The sequence below is a fragment of the Pyxicephalus adspersus genome, chromosome 6 (assembly GCF_032062135.1).
Source record: "Pyxicephalus adspersus chromosome 6, UCB_Pads_2.0, whole genome shotgun sequence".
Lineage (NCBI taxonomy): Eukaryota > Metazoa > Chordata > Amphibia > Anura > Pyxicephalidae > Pyxicephalus > Pyxicephalus adspersus.
In genome coordinates, this window is record NC_092863.1 from 15,534,963 (window position 1) to 15,554,768 (window position 19,806).

General features: G+C 40.4%; 1 protein-coding gene across 1 annotated transcript in view; it reads left to right on the top strand.

The window, feature by feature from the left end:
* Positions 1–1,245: 1,245 nt before the first annotated feature.
* Positions 1,246–19,806, top strand: part of B4GALNT2 (beta-1,4-N-acetyl-galactosaminyltransferase 2 (SID blood group)) — a 28,507-nt gene continuing 9,946 nt past the window's right edge. The window contains exons 1-5 of the mRNA XM_072413669.1: positions 1,246–1,409; positions 6,201–6,347; positions 6,920–7,020; positions 7,608–7,642; positions 8,390–8,579. Coding sequence (XP_072269770.1) covers positions 1,255–1,409; positions 6,201–6,347; positions 6,920–7,020; positions 7,608–7,642; positions 8,390–8,579 — 628 coding nt within the window. The 5' untranslated portion in view covers positions 1,246–1,254. The remainder of the gene's footprint in view (positions 1,410–6,200; positions 6,348–6,919; positions 7,021–7,607; positions 7,643–8,389; positions 8,580–19,806) is intronic.

The following is a 19,806-nucleotide window of genomic DNA, read 5'->3' on the forward strand; positions in this document are numbered from 1 at the left end:
TCCATTTACTTCCTCCTACCTTTATCTTTCTATTTATTTCTGCTTTTTTATAGGTTACATTATTAAAAACTCAGAGACCTCAATGAAGCAACCCTTCCATCCTTTTTTGTTTGCTAGCCTGTTGTGAGCTGCAACTGTTGCCAGTGGACTGGAAATACCCCATAAGATGTCCCTTGCAGTGTAGTAACAGCATTGCAACTGCACAAAAAATTTTTTTCCAGGCTCAAATAAAGGTACTGGGGAGTAGTTAACTTTGAAAACTACACACCTGAAATACACCTACAAGAAAAAGTAGCCAATTTAAAACTTACACAAAGTGAAAAAAGAAAAAAAGTTACATGAGATGAAAAAAAGCCACACAAGAACTCACTAGATACATAGAAGGCATAAGAGGCGCAGATACTAGAAAGAAATTCCTGCGGACACGACCTCTTAGGATGTTTAGGCAATCTTAAAGCTGCTGTAATTTTGAGGATTACAAGCCAGAGGCCCACTGGTGCTTGGTTTTAGCACAGCTTAATAATGGAGTTAGCTGAAATGCTGGGTGGGGACTGGCTTAGGAGGTGCTACATCAACCAGCAGGTGAATATCTTTACTCCTAAGTGTTGGAACAATGTAGGCTTGTAAGGTAGGAAAGGAAAGGCCACAGCTGGCTGGCCTTGCTGGTGCCAAGATCTTGGCCCAGTTTCAGTACATATACTATAACAAACTAAGAAATTTCTTGGCAGGTAATTGGCAGGTTTGACAGATGAAGTGACTGTATATGGTTAGTATTGCTTACCAGTGGTGCTTAAGCACACTTCTGTTTGGTTTTGGCAACGTTCAGCTGAACAGAAGTTAATATTCTCCTGGATGGCAAGGTGACCAACATTTGGAAAACCCTAGATGTACACAATAGTCAGGCAATTACCTCCATGACATCTGTATGTATATATTGGGTTATAAACCTGGTGGAGTACCAACCCCAATAGGCCCTTGGTAGAATTTCCACTGGAAAGGGTACATATTTTATTTTGTTGTGGTGCAACTTTAGCGTAGAGTTTAAAGCTTTTAAAAGACATTACAAAAGCATGCTAATTAGATATCTCATTTGCCTTTGTTCAGCTTTGTATTGTGACAAAACCAGTTGTTCAGCCAGCAAAGTTTTTTTGAAAACATTGTCAAGGCAACATAGGGATTGCATTCAGCCACCTATGTCAACTCTTGAATAGGTGCTGCCAGATCTGATGAAGTGTCCCTAAGAAGAGCACCAACATGCCTTCTGTCCGAAGGCAACTATTGATCATGAGCACCATTCTCCTGGGATATGTCCTGCTCTTTTACTTTATGGATTGGTCCTTGGGCATCCATCTCCCAGCAATGCAGCCTTATCCCACAGTAGAAAAAGGAGACTTTAATGAGCATTTCAGGTACGAAAACAAACCTATTGTCTAGATGTGCGTAGATTTTAATTTGTTTATGATCCATCATTTCCATTAAGTAGGTTTCATTAAGGGGTTGCATGCTGGTTAGTGGTTAGATTTGTGGAGACAACAATTTGACTACTCAACTAAAATTGCAGGTGATGAATCACTTGCTTTGAAAAAAATAGTGTTCCTCCACATCCACTACTATTTATGTGTTCCAAGTTAATGACTCCAACAATGCAAAAACAGTTTTTTTTGCTTGACAGGCAGGCAACAAATGTTTATAAGGATATTCTTATTTACATTGTATTTAGTATGTATTTCTGCACTGTAATATAGGAAGCCAAAGTTATCTGCAGCAATCAGAATTGGGTTTCAGGATTTATTCCCTGAAAATATATATCCAAGGAATACGTTTACAAGCTCTACTTATTTTTTTTATACTCCAATGCTATCCCCAGCCTCCTCCATGCTCCATGCTGACATTTTCATCCTCCCCTAAGGGAAGTGCCTTAATGCATCTCATGTGAAGTCAAGAAGATGGGTCATAGGAATAAGACAAATTGTCAGAGCACAGGGATCTTTAATTGGAGGAGGCAAAGAGACAAGGAACGGACTCTGTACAGTCCCTGCCTCCAATACCACCAACAGACACTAGAGTAAGGCTACATACACACATGCAATAACGGCACTTGTGTTTAGTAACCACTCTGTTACCCCTTGGTTTTATGAACTGCCAACCCCCAGATATTTATTCACCACAAAATACCGAGTTCAGAGGGACAAAACTAGGCATGTCTGGGACCTATGATTCACCACAACAGGCCTAGGAGACTAGTTCTTGGTCTCAAAATGCTCACCATACCAATCAAACTACTACTTCATACAGAATGGTATATTGGAAATACAAAGATTATGAATAAATATGTTTCACAATACATCTCAGTATTGAATTAGGGGCCACTCCACTATCCTTATCTGAGTTACCTGGAGACACAAAACCCCAACTTTTACAATGGGTGTTGTAAACTACAGGGTCTGGACGATGCTAGTTTTCAGATCAAGGAATATCTGATAAAAGAAAATGTATGAAATTTTAGAGGAAGACCATTTGTTATATTTAAAGGGAAAATTGGGACTTAATATTTTTTCACAATATCACAGAGTTCTATATTTTGCACCAGAAGCAGCTATAGACACCAACAAATGATTGTGATTCAGAAGCAATTAAAGCCTGAGGATCAGAACACCAACCAGGCAAGCTGGGTATTATAGAACCAGGTCAAAAATGGAAGTTTTACTAAAATTTTTACTTTCTATCAATTTTTTTTCATGAGATGCTTTATTTAAGCCTGTGTGTTTTTTTATACCTGCACACATGGTCTGCTTGGTAACACATTCATCCCCCAGCTAGTTACTTGTACAAAGATGGAGCCCTTAACAAGATAGCAGCTTTCCTTCTTTTAGTTCAATTGGCATTAATAGTGCAAAGAAGTCTTCTTTTTTGCATTGTCTGGACAAACATGGTAGCTGAAACAAAATGTCTGCACGTACATTCTACCTGATAAAGTAATGAGCATGTGCACAGTTTAGATTAGTTGCAATATCCATCTGGTTTACTGCTGAATCATTAGGATTGTAGCTGTTTTATATATATTGGTGGATTTATTGATTATCCAGGATCACACATTGAACTGATTTTTGTTTCATTTTTGATTTGCACTTTTTATTTTTTAGACATTATTATATTATTATGTAATGCTGTGTTCAAAATAATAGCAGTATGTTTAAAAAATTGGGAACACTGCACAATCTTTACATACTTTTTCTCATAATTGTATTTGTAGTCCCACATCATTAGGTGTGGGATAGTGGATTGCTTGCTTGGTTTGTCTTGTACTGTACCATGCAAGAACAGAATGAAGACAGAAGGAGCTTAAAAAGACTAAGGGGCCAGTAGTCTTCACCAGAACAGCCTGCAAATATGTGATAGACTTTGCTGTAGATGGCTCCCAAGTTGTGGCCCTCAACTTCACAATCCGTATCAACCTCTGATAAAAAGAAATGAGGTATGCTCCTGAGCCAGCAGGCAAGGAAAGTGTAGTAGATGTAGACAGCAACACCTATGGTATTAAGTGAACATGATTACCCGGTGGCCTTTAAAATGCAAGGGACACTGAAGGTTCATGGTGTTGCTACCTATGCAGTGTCACAACCTCAGGGTGCTTAGACAATCTTGAAGCTGTTGTGAATTTGAGGGCTACAAGCCAGAGGCCTGCTGGTGTTTGGTTTGAGCACAGCTAAATAGAGGATTTGGCTGAGATGCTGCTGGATGGGAACTGACTGAGGAGCTGCTACATCAACCAGCAGGTGAAGCTGTCTGATGCCTATTCCCACTAGTATTGGAACAATGGAGTAGCAGGGTAGGAAAAGCCCCAGACTAGTAGAACTACAAGTAGCAGTTCAGTACATAGACTATAACAAACTAGTAATTTTTTGAACATTTTGGTTTGACAGATGAAGTGACAGTAAAGAATTGGTTTCCAGTGGGGCTTAGGCATGGCTCGGTTTGGTTTTGGCAACATTCAGCTGAACAGAAGTTATTATTCTCTTGACTTACAAGATGGCCAACATTTGGGAGCCCAACAGTAAGCCACAATTACCTCCATGATATCTGCTTATATGCAATAGACCGAAAACCCGCTGAAGTACCAACTACAACAGTTTTCAACAGATCTGTGGTTGAATTACCACTGGAGTGGGGACAGATTTTATTTTGTTGTGGTGCAACATTGGAGCAGCTGAGATAATAAATTGAAATCATTCTAATAATTATATTAAATATCCCCATTTCATTTGCTTCTGTTTAGCTTTGCACTGGGACACAATTGGTTAATTCCTTCCAATGTGTTATTAATCTTTCCCATTAAAAAGATTTCCCCTTAATAATGCTTTTTGCCAGCAACGCCTTGAAATCAGCATGGTGAGTGTGATCAGCCACTCACTGCCTCACAGTGCACTGCCAGATTTGATGTTGTGTTTTTAGGAAGACCACTTTTTTGGTGACAATAATTAAACTATTGTTCCTGAGTGCCATTCTCCTGGGATGTGTCCTGCTCCTTTGCTGTAGGGATTGGTCCTTGGGCATTTCCTATAGCCATCTCCTAGCAGAGCTGTCTCTCAGTAGAACATGAAGCCATGCAGAATATCCGATAAGAAAATAAACATGTTGTCTTGAGGTGTAATTTTAATTTCCTTCTGAACAATGATTTTATTATAAAAATTTAACTAAACTTGGACTTTACTATGCCTTATCTAGGGCTTAGCTGGTCCGGTCATAAAAAAAAATCAGAAAGGTCCTATCCATTCAGGACCTATTCAAATGCTAAGCCTGACATCTACAGATAAATAATTGTTTCAATCTTTCCTTTATGTTTTTATATTACAAAGGTTTTTGGGTTTTGTTAAATGAAAATTGCCAGTGAGGGGGGAAGTAAATTTGTGGGGGTTAAAATAAGTAATAGCAGTGCATTGCTCGGACCACATTGTAATACGTTGTATTCTTATAGATAATATGATGCACTGAGTTGCTAATACTGGGTTGAACCCCATTTGCCTTCATAAATGTCCCAATTCTTTATGACATAGGTTCATATTTTTACATGACTGCAAATTTGTTACATGCACATCCATGATGTGAAAATACAAATTTCACCAATCCAAATAGGCTTTATTTGATTGAGATCTGGTGACTGTGGAGGCCATTTAAGTATGGTGAACTCAGACATTCCCTTAAACATTTCCTGGGGGATTCTTCCAGGTCTGTGTGCTTTTAATAGCACTAATTGTTTGCCACCAGGGAATGTCTAATTCCCTCTTTAATAAATTGAGCCCCAGCTAGAAGCATTTTTTTCTCATGACCCCCTTTCTGGGTACAAGGATATTAAAATTCATAAATTGCATTAAAATCAGAAGGCGGACCATTTCTTGAAACAAAACAGAAATGCCCAACATAAATCACCGCTCAATCAAATATATAAGGCTTCCTTGGGGAGGTTGGAGGTTTGGACATCTCTACCTCAGTTACTGACCAGCCATCCTGATTGCAGCAGTTGTTAAGGATACCGTTTATGGTTCCAGCAATGTTCAAACTGTCTGCATTAGCACAGATTTGCATATTATACCCTTGTGAATGTCTTTTATAAGTGTGCATGTTATTTTCTATAATTTATGTTACCTTTCTCAGGTTGCATGGCATGTAAAGGAAATTTACACTGATATACGGAAATAAAGCCTGATCAATTCAAAACAAATTAACCAAATAAAAAAAAAAAAACCCAGAAAATCGGTAACTTAAGTAATATATCATACTAAAGGACAGTCTCCTAAAAGTACAAAATCAAAAATCCCCTGCTTCTGCCTTGATAAAATTTTAATCTCCCATCTCTCCCAAAGTTATCCTGTAGAAGCAGAGAAAGGTTTAAGAACTAAAGATCGGCTTTGATGAATGTATTTATATCATTACATAGAGATGCTGTATATGTGTGAGCAATTTCAAATAAATTGTATTTTTATGATTATTAGGTGTAATTGTTTTGGTGCCTGTATTATTTTTTCTTTGTTGAAATAGGAAATTATATTTATTTTATTATATAACTTATTATTGTTAAGACCCTGCAATATGTCTCCTATATGATGTGGCTTTTTTATTTAGGGTCCAAAAGTTCTCTTAATATTTTAGAATTTTAGTTCAAATATTTATTACATTCCAATTTACATCTCTTTATGTTTTAGTTTTCCAGTTGCCAAGAAGAGTGCATGCTCCTGCCAGTTTGTTAAAAAGAGGGTGGAGGTGAACCGTCTGAAGGAATATTTGCCTGTAGATGATTTAATGTCAGCTGCGGAGAGACGTAAAAAGGAATATGAACATTACAAGAAAAGGTAAGACACCGAGGCTGGGTGGTGGTGGTGGAGAGGGGCTTTAAAAGTAAGCAGGGCTGATTTAGGTATAGGGCAACCTGGGTAATTGTACAACTTGGAATAAATGTCTGAAAAATAATATTAGTTGGCAAATGTTTTCAATCCTGAACCAGATCCATTCCATGCTTGTGGGATCACCCAGATTCTCCCATGGTAGTCTGTTTTCTCCAGTCTGTAATAAATCAGGCACATCGTCTGAGCAAAAAGTAAAGCTGTGGGAGGAACCCAGCAGGTCCACCCACTGCAGAAAAATACAGTAGGGGGGATATACAAGACCATACACCCTGCACAGGCAGAGAGAGCAGATGGGACTGGTCCTAAAAATGGCATTTCAGAAAGGGTAAAACCAATATTATGTGAATTTTTTTTTATATTATCTTCAATGCTACATCGTTTTCATTTATGCCACCATACATACAATACTACATTTGGGTATCAATACTTTTAAACAATATATTAATAATCATTTTCCAAGAATACCCCCTCTTGTAACCTTATTCTTACAAAGTTATTTCTGCTTCTGTCTCTCTCAGGGAACTGACCCAGAATATTATTGTAGCACCTTCCAACTCGCCATTAAGGTATCCCATTTATGGAGTCCAAGTCATGCCACTTAGAACAATCCTACTACCTGGTAAGAACAGCATTTCTGTACGCTAAATGTCAGCACATGGCTTTTTGATTGTTAATGGTGACATGGGACACTATATCCCTTATCATAACGCATAGGTTTATTTGGATTCACTGAGAGTTCAATGACCATAAAAATGCACTATACACTATACACTAATAGTCATGGACAATAATGGGTAAGTGCAGATAGACGATTTACTCCCTAATGCTGCGAGGAGAACCTCTGCAGCCCGTTTTGGCACAGCCCATGGCCTAGTACTGGTCTGCAACCCGGTGGTTGGGGACCCCTGCGCTAATGGCTAGAAAGACTAGATTAAACATAACTAATGTGATGGGTGAACGCCAACACACAGGTGAACACAGACAAAGAATGCAGACTGATAGACTCAATGTATGGGAATTTGTTTAATCTTCAGAAAGCTCTGCCCATTTTAGGCAAGTGATCATCTATAAATAATAAATGTGTGCCGGTTATCATGATTGGATTTATTCTATCCAGGGAAATTTGAGTTACAGTTTTAGTGCATAAAATTAAGCTAAGTTGGAAAACCGTTTCCTAAAAATGTACTTTTTTTGTTTCTGTTACAGGTTTACGAATTGATGAGTCTCTGCCAAAATATACTGTATGTACAGGTCTCTTCTGTAAATAGTTTATCTTCCTGCTTGCCGTTTTTTTTGCTTTTGTATTCTTATGCAAGAAGAATGAAGTTTTGCATTTCCATGACACAATAACTCCCATATACAGGAACTGCTGAATTCCTGATCACAGAAGATGGAACAAAAATGTTGGTGCCAGCAAGGGTTGTTGGATTTTACTTGACCAGATTCATAGCAAATCAAGTGACATACAATACATGTCATTGGATTTGCTTTATTACTGTATTTCATTACCATTATTATAAAGCACCAACATATTACGCAGTGCTGTATATTAAACAGAAGGTACGAACAGATACAAACAATGACGCAGGAGGAAGTGAAGATCCTGTAATTTTTTTTTTTTGCAACCATTGTATCTGTAATTCTGCTGTAGCACTGATGAAAGGGGTTTGTTATAGCCCCAAATGCGTTGGAAGCTCTACACATTTTTGTTATGAGGAAATGCATATATTATACAGTTTTGGTCTGAAAAAGGCTTGAGAATTTTCATACATGGATCTCACCCCCCAGGTCCCTCCCTAGATAGCATCCATGTGATGTTGAGCCTCCATAATTGGGAGGAAAAAGCTAAATGTTGCTGGACAACCTTTAGCCAGGCCATGAGACAAGCTCTTCTAGGTCACAAGATCCAATGCAATGAGAGTAAGCAGTTTCTTTGAAAGTCATCTTACACTTTTTAAGTCTTAGGATTTGGAATTCTGTTTTTGCAGGTTGCACTTGAGGCATCTCTTGGAGTCTTTGACATTCAAGTTAATATATCTGGAATTACTGGTGTTCAAATTAAAGGCAGAGGAGAAAAACATCTGAACATTATTACTCATGATATCCATGTGTTAAATCTCATTCTGGGGACCACAACTTATACAAGTACTCTTTACAGCATCGACAGTCTAGACATTGGTAAGGAATATATTTTAGTGCATGTATAGCCTAATGTTATGAGAAACAATGTAAGTGGGGAAAAAAAACTCTGGAATCTCCAGCTGATTGGAAACCGCTAATCATTTAATAGATTTTGAATCGTAACAACAACAATAGTCAATGCTGACACAAAGAATGACCAAATAAAATATTTGGATGCATACTACAGTCCACATAAGTAACTGTTCTATTATCATTAGGCCCTGAGGAAGGGTGGCCCTTCTCTCCCAAAACGTGCTGGCTACTGTTATTTTGATACTAATAATGAAATGATCTATATTGTTCTGCACTTTGCAGGATCTGCTTATCCAGTTATGGTGTTACTAATCTTTAAAGCACTTTTTAGGAGCAAGATGTACAGTAGGAAGATGCTCAAACAGCACGTTGGCCAATATTGTTTCTCACAAGTGATGGCACCGAAAAAAAAGGGGTTCAATACCAGCCTAGTCCATATCTTGAAATCTATATACCAGTTAATTTGGTCTATATTTGTATACCTGTATCCCAAAAAATCCATATATTTATAAATACAACACTAATCTCTAATTTATTGTGGACTTTCATTATCAAATGTCTAATGTTCAAGTTACTATTAATATAATACATTGTTAAAATCTGCTAAAAACCCCATGTGCGCATAAAATAACTCTGATTGACCTCCAGACTACGTTCCAGTGTAATTCCATCCTATATACAAACAATTAAGCCAATCTCTGCAACTCATATGAGATTAAAAGGGGTCTTCAACAAAGGCTACCATATAAAATGCTACTTTCAGTACCTGGCACAGGTAAACACAACCATCTTAGCTTCCATGATGGTATCACACCACCTAACCTAATGGATCTGATGTAATAAAGCTCTCCACACCTGCCAATATAGACTATCATGGGAGAACATGGGTGATCCAGCAAACCCAGAATGGCTCTGGTCCACAAACATTTACCAACTAATAGCAAATGATTTTTAAGAAATCAATTCCAAGTTTGCTGAATAACCCTGGTTATTCAGGGTTAACCCATGATAGTCTATCCTCCCCAGTCTGCCTGTTATTTCAGTTTTACTACTTAACAAACTGTTAATCAAACTGCAGATCCTACCACCACATACAAAGTAGCTCAGTGCACATGAGCTATATAAATATTTGTTGTATATGTGCCAAGTGGGGAGATTCAGGATCTTTATCTTCATGAACCTTCTAAAGCAGCAGTCGCCAACTGGTGGTCTGCTAGAAAGTTTTGGTGGTCTGTGACTCTGGCCAGTGCACCCCCAAGTGGGGTCAGGAGAAGGACCCTGCTGGGGGGACGCACCGGCCAGAGCAGTGGACCATGTCCCCAATACAGATCGCAGGCTCAGGGAAGGGGGCGGTGTGTGTTTCCTGGACAAAACCCACCCACTCTCCCATCGCAGGTCTGATTGGGCGGGTTCTGGCATCATGACGTCACTGAAGGGGGAAGTTTCTTTCCCTTTTGAGCGGCACCTGGTTCCCTGCGCATGAGCGGTCGGGAGCCTGTAAATTTCATTGTCCACCGGACTGATAAGTTTGGCAACCACTGTTCTAAAGCATAGATTTTTTTTTGGTTTGGTAACCTCTGGTTGAACCCAAAGGTGCTTCATACATAAGTTCAAAATGACTAGAACATAAAGAAACGTACACTAACAAGGACACTTTGCCTAGCTGTAAGGAAAAGGCCACTAAACATTTACAAAGGAACTGAAACAATATCATGGTCCATGTGTAGCCTTAGGCCCCTCATACTCATTCTTCTTGGCACAAACAGGGTGTATTGTCTCAGCACAACTATGGCCTATAAATATGAACAGAACCAGCTACCTGCTCAACCTTCTTAAGATGAAGACCATTACTGTGTTCCTTCTGGTATATTTGGCTACTGCAAGCGATGCGACGTCAAAACATTTCCGAGGCTCAGATAGAACAGCGTATGTTTTTAATTTGTCAATATTTGATCATGTTCTTTTTTGGTATTGAATCGGGAATCTGCACTGAACTGAGCTGAGGTGACATAGACACCGGTATTGTTAGTGGTCATCCCGTAGCTGATCCCCATCAAGAAGGTAATTATCTTGGTAGAGGCAGAGTTTTTGTTGTTAATGTCGAAGCCTCCAGCAAATAGAACAGCTATAATGAAAGTAGTGATATCACTCAATGGATATGTAAGGCCCTCACCAGACACCAGTCCTCCAATCTGACACTGCAGTCTTCATCTTTAGTAAGCCTCTGCTCAGCCTCAGGAGACTGGTTGCTTCTTCCAGCACTCGGTTGCCCCCAGGAATTACTGCGCAAGGGATGGTGTCTGGGAATGGGCTGGCAGCAAGCCAGGAGCCCAGATATAGCAGTACCCAGATTTCAACAGAGCCAAGTCCAGAATTCAGAGCAGAGGTCATACACCGAATATCCGTCCACCAAACGAAGTACACAAGGACAAAACACAAACAGAGTCGGGGTCACAGGCAAGGGTCTGACAAGGCAGCATAAACTGGCAAGGTCAGCAACAGTTAATAAGACGATAAATCTCCAGCACAGATAAGCCCAGCTAAACGCTACAACAGGCACTGATGACTGGGTGCAGAGAGGCTTTAAAGTCCCAGCAGTCAATAGCAGTGCAGGTCTGAATCAGATGCTGATCAGCCTCTAGAATCCCCTTCAGTTGTGCACAACAATGGATGCTGTGGATGCCATAAATCCATCAGGCTGCACATCTAAAGGGAAGCAGGGGCTGCTGGTATCCCAGTTCTCCTTGCTGCCATGATTTACATTGCTGGACAAAACAGAGAGTGTTTACTACCACGATGGTGCACAGCACGGAGTCACCAGACAGATGAGCATTTCCTAACAGGATAGATCTTTATTCAGAAGAGTTTCCTAGATGGCACACTGCAGATATCCAGATTGCATAGCTCAGTGGGCGGTAGTCTGCAACAGGCATTACAGCACCTGGTACCCTGCTGAGGGGTGTGGTGGGAAAGCATGGGCCACCCCAGTCCTCTCCCTCCTACTCCTCCTGCATTCCTTCTACAGTCAACCCCTCTCTTTTTGACACTCCTCCTGAAAGGCTAGCAGCAGAGGGCACTGTGGTTAAGCATGCCTGCTTAACCACAGCGTTCCGCCTGTAGCGGTGGCAGCAGCAGTAGCGGCAGCAGGCCGCACACATCCAAAAGTCTAGGCCAAGGCAGGGGGGGATTTTCTGGATTTTTGGCGAAACCTAATGGGGCCACCTAAAACAGGTTAAGCGCAGGGGCATTACCATCGATTATAATAGATAAAATGCATGGTGCATGATTACGTTGGCTCTCTGGCTGGTGGTGGTGTTGATGACAGCAGTTACGAGGAGGATGCCTGTCCTGACAGTGTTAGCGCCATTCATTTTTGGGTCAACAGGCTTGAAATCTGCCTGCAGTTGGCACAGTATGCCATCAAGCTTATTTCGTCCCCGCCATCCAGTGTTCTGTTTGAATAAACCTTCAGTGCCGCTGGCGGAGTGGTCACGGACAACCGATGATGACTGTCGCTGGAAAATGTCGATGGCCTCACTCTTTTGAAAATGAATGAAGGGTGGGGTACTAACAACTATCATATCCCTACTGCAGATGTCACTGATTGAGTAACACAAGTATTCACTGGCCAACAAAGATGCCTGTATGAACCAACACTGCTGTCAGCTAAGCCTGCCTTCATTGAATTTTTCCGCTAGTTATCGCAAAGTCCAGGGGTGGCATTCATCACCAATGTCATGCTTGTCATTGTGCCAGCTAGCAATATACTTTACATTTCTGCTGCTTCTGGGAGGCAGAAAAACTGCAGATGAAAACCCCCAGTACTGCCACACTGATAGCTGAAAAATTAGGCAAAGGCAATGGTACCTAAGTATTGTAAGATTGAGGGTTGGCATTCATGTCACCCACTTCATGTTGCAAACTAGCAATATCGTCTACCTTCCTACCGCTTCCGGCACCACGGACCACAGCAACAGTGCTTGCCCACAAAATATCTTGCTATAGCCCTTCACAAATTTCAGATATTTGTATTACACACTTCTGGGTGGCATTGACAATGGACTACACCCAGCTGTAGATGCCACTTACCAATGTGGCCCACGCTCCATCTCAGGGCCCACCGCCTCCTCCTCCTGTTGGTGCTGCCGCCTGTCAGTACTCCATTCACTAAAGTTGTACACTTCTGGGTGGCATTGACAATGGACTACACCCAGCTGTAGATGCCACTTACCAATGTGGCCCACGCTCCATCTCAGGGCCCACCGCCTCCTCCTCCTGTTGGTGCTGCCGCCTGTCAGTACTCCATTCACTAAAGTTGTACACTTCTGGGTGGCATTGATGGTGCACTACACACAGCTCTATATGCCAGTTACCAATGTGGTCCCTGCTACTTCTCAGAGCCCACCACCTCCCCCTTCTGCTGCTGTTGCTGCTGCCACCTGTCAATACTCCATTCACTAAAATTGTACACTTTAGGGTGGCATTGATGATGCACTACACACAGCTCTATATGCCAGTTACCAATGCAGCCCACGCTCCATCTCAGGGCCCTCGGCCTCCTCCTCCTGCTGCTGCTGCCGCCTGTCAGTTCTCCATTCACTAAAATTGTATTACACACTTCAGGGTGGGTGGCATTGTCAATGCACTACACCCAGCTCTAGATGCCAGTTACCAATACGGTGCCCGCTCCTCCTCCTCCTGCTGCCGCCTGTCAGTGCTCCATTCTCTAAAACTGTACACCTCTGGGTGGCATTGATGATGCACTACACCCAGCTCTCCATGACACCTACCAATGAGGTCTCCCTGGTGATAGCTGACCAGAGGCCACACACTGCTATTGCTCTCACTGACCCACAATCCATCTCTGGTCCTCCATCCTTTTGCCCAATGTCTACGCGCTTGTCCACAACTTTATGGGTGGCATTCCTAACACGTCATCCAGGTCATGATGCCAGCTAACAAATATTATTATTAAACTACCTGGGCAGTTAATAATAGGTTCGGGGTAGCTAAAAATAGAAACAAGCGTTACAGTGCAATCTGATTGTCATACAACATTGTATGACAATCGGATTACAACTGAAAAAAAAGCATCTCTGGAAACATCTTCACTCTGCTGTATTCTCCCAGCGTGTGCAGAGATGATCTCCGGGGTGTCCAATTGACGTCGGTGTGCGTTGGTGCGGGCGGGAAATTCAATACATTTTGTATTGGATTCAATACAAAAAAAAAAAAAAAAAAGCTGTATTGAGTCCAATACAAAGAAATCTTTATATAATAAATAAGCTACTGTACAGTTACATTACAATATACACAATTTTTTTTTCTTTTTTTAAAGTTTATTATTAAATTTTGGACATATTTTGGTGAGTTATGCCTAAGAAATATAGCCTACAATGTAAAATAAATTTCCATGCAACAAATTTAACACTTTTTGCATGGAAATATGGAGAGAATTAGAATGCTCGGCGTTCGTGTTTCTCAACGATTCCTGATGTCGTCCGTTGACAGGGGTCGTGGCAGGAAATTCAGATATTTTGTATTGGATTCAAAACAAAGTCCTGTATACAATCCAATACAAAATATATTTATGTGGTTTTGTCTATAGGTTTGTGACGTTGGACTGAAATTTACCACACTAGGGAGGTGTTTTAGAAAAATATAGTACTATACAGTATACAGAATTATTGCATTTTCAGTATTTTTGATTTATTTATGCGTTCTTGTTTAGGCTGATTTTTGTGTTTTTTATTTAATTTTATTAAATGTAAATTTTTTTTACATTATTGTGCATTTCAAACTTTATTATATTCAGGATATCTACTAGACCCTCGTTTGGACATGTTTCGGTAAGCTACAGGTCTACAAAAAAAAAAAAAAAAAAAAAAAAATTTCATGAACAACAGTGTACTGCTTTTGTTACAGAAAACCCAGACATCAGTGAAATGCCCAGGAGGTTAATAAAAAAAGTTTTTATAGTGTAACCAAATTATGCATCCATATAAATTTAATAGTGGTGCGTACAATAATTAGCAATGCATTCTACTGCTGTTTTGACAGCAGAAACTGTTGCTGGTGGGTTGAGTTCACCCTTTCTCAATGTCCTAATGTTTATGCTGCCTTCTGGACGCTATCCATCACATAAAAATCCAATTTTCCTGCTGTCACTTTGCCTGCCTGTTTCTGGAAAACCACAAGGTCTTTTGGAACTTTTGTATGTGTCCCTTGTTTCCACTGTTCTCCTACACATACCTAACAAATTTGGTGTTTCCAACATGTATAGGAGCTTTGCTATTATTGTTTAAAGTCGGCTCATGGACTATAAAGGAATTTGCGAAATCGGTTCCCCGAAATTTCGTAGACCAATCGGAAGTTCGAGGAAATTTTTGCAAGACTGTCGAAGGCCTTCCCGCTCATCCCTACACACGGAGATATCTCAGGCTCAGGGTGGAGGGCAGGTTGTGTCTCTGGACAGGCCCGCACCAGAGATGGGAGAGTGGGCAGATTCTGGCATCATGACATCACTTGGGGGGGGGGGGGGGGTTCACACGCTGTCCGGAGTCTGTGCATTTAGTGGTCCGCAAGTTCCAAAAGGTTAGGGACCACTGGATTAAAGGGCTTCAAATACTGTAAACTAGTTTCCATTTTCTGCAGTTGCAAAGGGTTTCACAAATATTTGCATATCATGAATAACCTTATCACCTGAATTTTACATTTGCTTTTCTACAGACCATCTCCTGTGGCATGGGCACCTGCAACTCTCAATTATACAAAACATGTAGGACTTTGTAAAGCATTTTACTATAAAATTGCTTGGAAACCTTTTACATATTTACAGCCCTTATTCTGATCATTGTATTTGTTTTCTAAATACTTGTGACTGTTGTAACATGAACTCTTGCTGTCACATAGATTTAATAACCAACACAGAGACAGTTTTAGCAATAAATGGAGGAATCTAAATAAAGTACATCACTCAAAGCATGAACTTGTTCATCACATTTTAAACGTTTACTGTTATGGGGTACATTGGCTTAGAAACAGGGGGCACAGAGCTCACAATTGTGAATGAATCATGAGTATCTGTGCCTTCTATGATCTGCTCCACTCTTCATTTGGCTCTTTGCCATGCCACCATGTAAAACTGTTTTATCCACCAATTTCTAACAGTGGTGATCATAGACTTGGAGGAAGGAAGTGGGGAGAAATTCAGGAACTTCAAATACTCATTAAACCTCACAGTGCAGACACTGTTCCAGCTTCAGATCCTTTGTAAAAGGCACCGTTTGGCCGCTCCTTAGCTGGTGCAGGTATTTCTATTATTTTGCAAAGTCAATAAGTCAAATAATTTCTCTCCCTGCTGCATATAGGTACTCCTGCCAGCACTATGTCTTATAGTGACCGGTGAGAGAAATCACAAGCCATGGCAGGAGGAGCTGGTATTCTACACCTGAAAGTATAGAATAGGGTAGAATACCTGCAGCAGCTAGGGAGTAACAAAGTGGAGACATTTAAAAACACCGGCAACATTTGTAGGGAAGGAGCTTTGCAAATGTTTGTAGTGGGGCCGATAGACTTGTTCTCATGCCATTGCTGCTGGTATTCTACTATAAAGTGTATGCAAACAGATTGAGAACCTGATAGGGAGAACCAGTCCATCAAGGAAAGCTAGGACTAGAGCCTAGCCAGGCTGATTAAAAAATTCTCTGGTAACCACTGCTGTAATCCAATTTTGACAACTGACTTATAAAGCAGATCTGAAAGATATGAATGGCATTTGGATTTCAGTATGCATCCATTTACTTCCTCCTTCCTTTACCTTTCTATTTGTTTCTGCTTTTTTATAGGTTACATTATTAAAAACTCAGAGACCTCAATGAAGCAACCCTTCCATCCCTTTTTTTTGTTTGCTAGCCTGTTGTGAGCTGCAATGCTGGTTAATGCATTTGCAAATGTTGGCAGTGGACTGGAGATGCCCCATAAGATGTCCCTTGCAGTGCAGTACAGCATTGCAACCGCACAAAAAAAATTTCCAGGCTCAAATACTGGGGTACTGGGGAGTAGTTAACTTTGAAGACTACACACCTGAAAAATACCTACAAGAACAAGTAGCCAATTTAAAACTTACACAAAGTAAAAGAAAAGTTACATAAGAGATGAAAAAAAGCCACACAAAAACTCACTAGATACATAAAAGGCATAAGAGGTGCAGATACTAGAAAGAAATTCCTGCGGACACTGGAACTTTTAGGATGTTTAGGCAATCTTAAAGCTGCTGTAATTTTGAGGACTACAAGCCAGAAGCCCACTGGTGCTTGGTTTTAGCACAGCTAAATAATGGAGTTAGCTGAAATGCTGGGTGGGGACTGGCTTAGGAGGTGCTACATCAACCAGCAGGTGAAGCGGTCTAATATCTTTACTCTTAAGTGTTGGAACAATGTAGGCTTTGTAAGAAAGGAAAGGAAAGGCCACCACTGGTAGGAATACAAGCAGTAGCCACCTTGCTGTTGCCAAGATCTTGGCTCAGTTTCAGTACATATACTACAACAAACTAAGAATTTTCTGAGTAATTGGCAGGTTTGACAGATGAAGTGACTATATATGCTTAGTATTGCTTACCAGTGGTGCTTAAGCACGCTTCTGTTTGGTTTTGGCAATGTTCAGCTGAACAGAAGTTAATATTCTCTTGGATGGCAAGGTGACCAACATTTGGAAACCTCTAGATGTACACAATACTCAGCTAATTACCTCCATGACATCTGTATGTATATATTGGGTTATAAACCTGGTGGAGTACCAACCCCAATAGGCCCTTGGTAGAATTTCCACTGGAAAGGTTACATATTTTATTTTGTTGTGGTGCAACTTTAGAGCTTAAAGCTTACAAAAGACATTACGAAAGCATGGTAATTATATTAGATATCTCAATCTCATTTGCCTTTGTTTAGCTTTTTATTGTGACACAACCAGTTGTTCAGCCAGCAATGTTTTTATGAGAATATTGTCTAGTCAACATAGGGATTGCATTCAGCCACCTATCTTGAATAGGTGCTGCCAGATCTGATGAAGTGTCCCTAAGAAGAGCACCAACATGCCTTCTGTCCGAAGGCAACTATTGATCATGAGCACCATTCTCCTGGGATATGTCCTGCTCTTTTACTTTAGGGATTGGTCCTTGGGCATCCATCTCCCAGCAATGCAGCCTTATCCCACAGTAGAAAAAGGAGACTTTAATGAGCATTTCAGGTATGAAAACAAACCTATTGTCTAGATGTGCGTAGATTTTAATTTGTTTATGAACCATCATTTCCATTAAGGGGTTGCATGCTGGTTAGTGGTTAGATTTGTGGAGACAACAAGTTAACTACTCAACTAAAATTGCTGTTGATGAATCACTTGCTTTGAAAAAAATAGTGTTCCTCCACATCCACTACTCTTTATGTGTTCCAAGTTAATGACTCCAACAATGCAAAAAAAAAAAAACAGTTTTTTTTTTAGCTTGACAGGCAGGCAACAAATGTTTATAAGGACATTCTTATTTACTTTGTATTTAGTATGTATTTCTGCACTGTAATATAGGAAGCCAAAGTTATCTGCAGCAATCAGAATTGGGTTTCAGGATTTATTCCCTGAAAATATATATCCAAGGAATACGTTTACAAGCTCTACTTATTTTTTTTATACTCCAATGCTATCCCCAGCCTCCTCCATGCTCCAAGCTGACATTTTCATCCTCCCCTAAGGGAAGTGCCTTAATGCATCTCATGTGAAGTCAAGAAGATGGGTCATAGGAATAAGACAAATTGTCAGAGCACAGGGATATTTAATTGGAGGAGGCAAAGAGACAAGGAACGGACTCTGTACAGTCCCTGCCTCCAATACCACCAACAGACACTAGAGTAAGGCTACATACACACGTGCAATAACGGCACTTGTGTTTAGTAACCACTCTGTTACCCCTTGCCAAACACACCATTATAAGTAGACTGTCACCACATGCTTAGACGGAAGCACGCACCATTACCCTTGACAACAGTTATGCTTCTGCTTCTTTAGTACTGTCTGTGTCACCTGCTGCCACTCCATATTTGGGTTAGCAAGTTACACTATGTCTACGTAGAGCATTCAGAGATTCAGCTTACACAGCAGAACAATAGCAACAGCATAAAATAAAAGGGAAAACTGTAAAATAATAATACTTAGGTAGAGTTGGTTTGCCTTGGTCCAGGTTGCTGTGTAAAGTCCAAGTGATCAGTCAGAGTCTCTGGGCTCCCTGAGGTGCTGAATGTGTCGGTGCTGTTGCCCTTAGTAACAAGATGACATCAATGAGAACTGTATCTGCTAGAATTACATGGCTTTTTCTAGGCCAACAACAGAGGTGGGACTAATACAACCATCCAATGACAGCCGGGTGGGGGCTGTCTGAAGGATACTGATAATCTGTGGACACTTCCCAAAATGCCCTTGTTCTAGCCGTTATTAATAATTTACAGTACAGGTTTTATTAATAAGTACGGGTTTTATGAACTGCCAACCCCCAGATTTTTATTCACCACGAAATACCGAGTTCACAGGGACAAAACTAGGCATGCCTGGGACCTATGATTCACCACAACAAGCTCAATATGGTTTCCAGGCTTTCCTAAAGCCTAGGAGACTAGTTCTTAGTCTCAAAATGCTCACCATACCAATCCAACTACAAATCAGTCAACTACTACTTCATACAGAATGGTATATTGGAAATACAAAGATTATGAATAAATATGTTTCACAATACATCTCAGTATTGAATTAGGGGCCACTCCACTATCCTTATCTGAGTTACCTGGAGACACAAAACCCCAACTTTTACAATGGATGTTGTAAACTACAGGGTCTGGACGATGCTAGTTAGATAAAGGAAAATGTATGACCCTGGTCCCTTAGAGAGACAATTTCCAACAAATACATTTTAGAGAAAGACCATTTGTTATATTTAAAGGGAAAATTGGGACTTAATATTTTTTCACAATATCACAGAGTTCTATATTTTGCACCAGAAGCAGCCATAGACACCAACATATGATTGTGATTCAGAACCAATTAAAGCCTGAGGATCAGAACACCAACCAGGGAAGCCGGATATTATAGAACCAGGTCAAAAATGGAAGTTTTACTAAAATTTTTACTTTCTATCAATTTTGTTTCATGA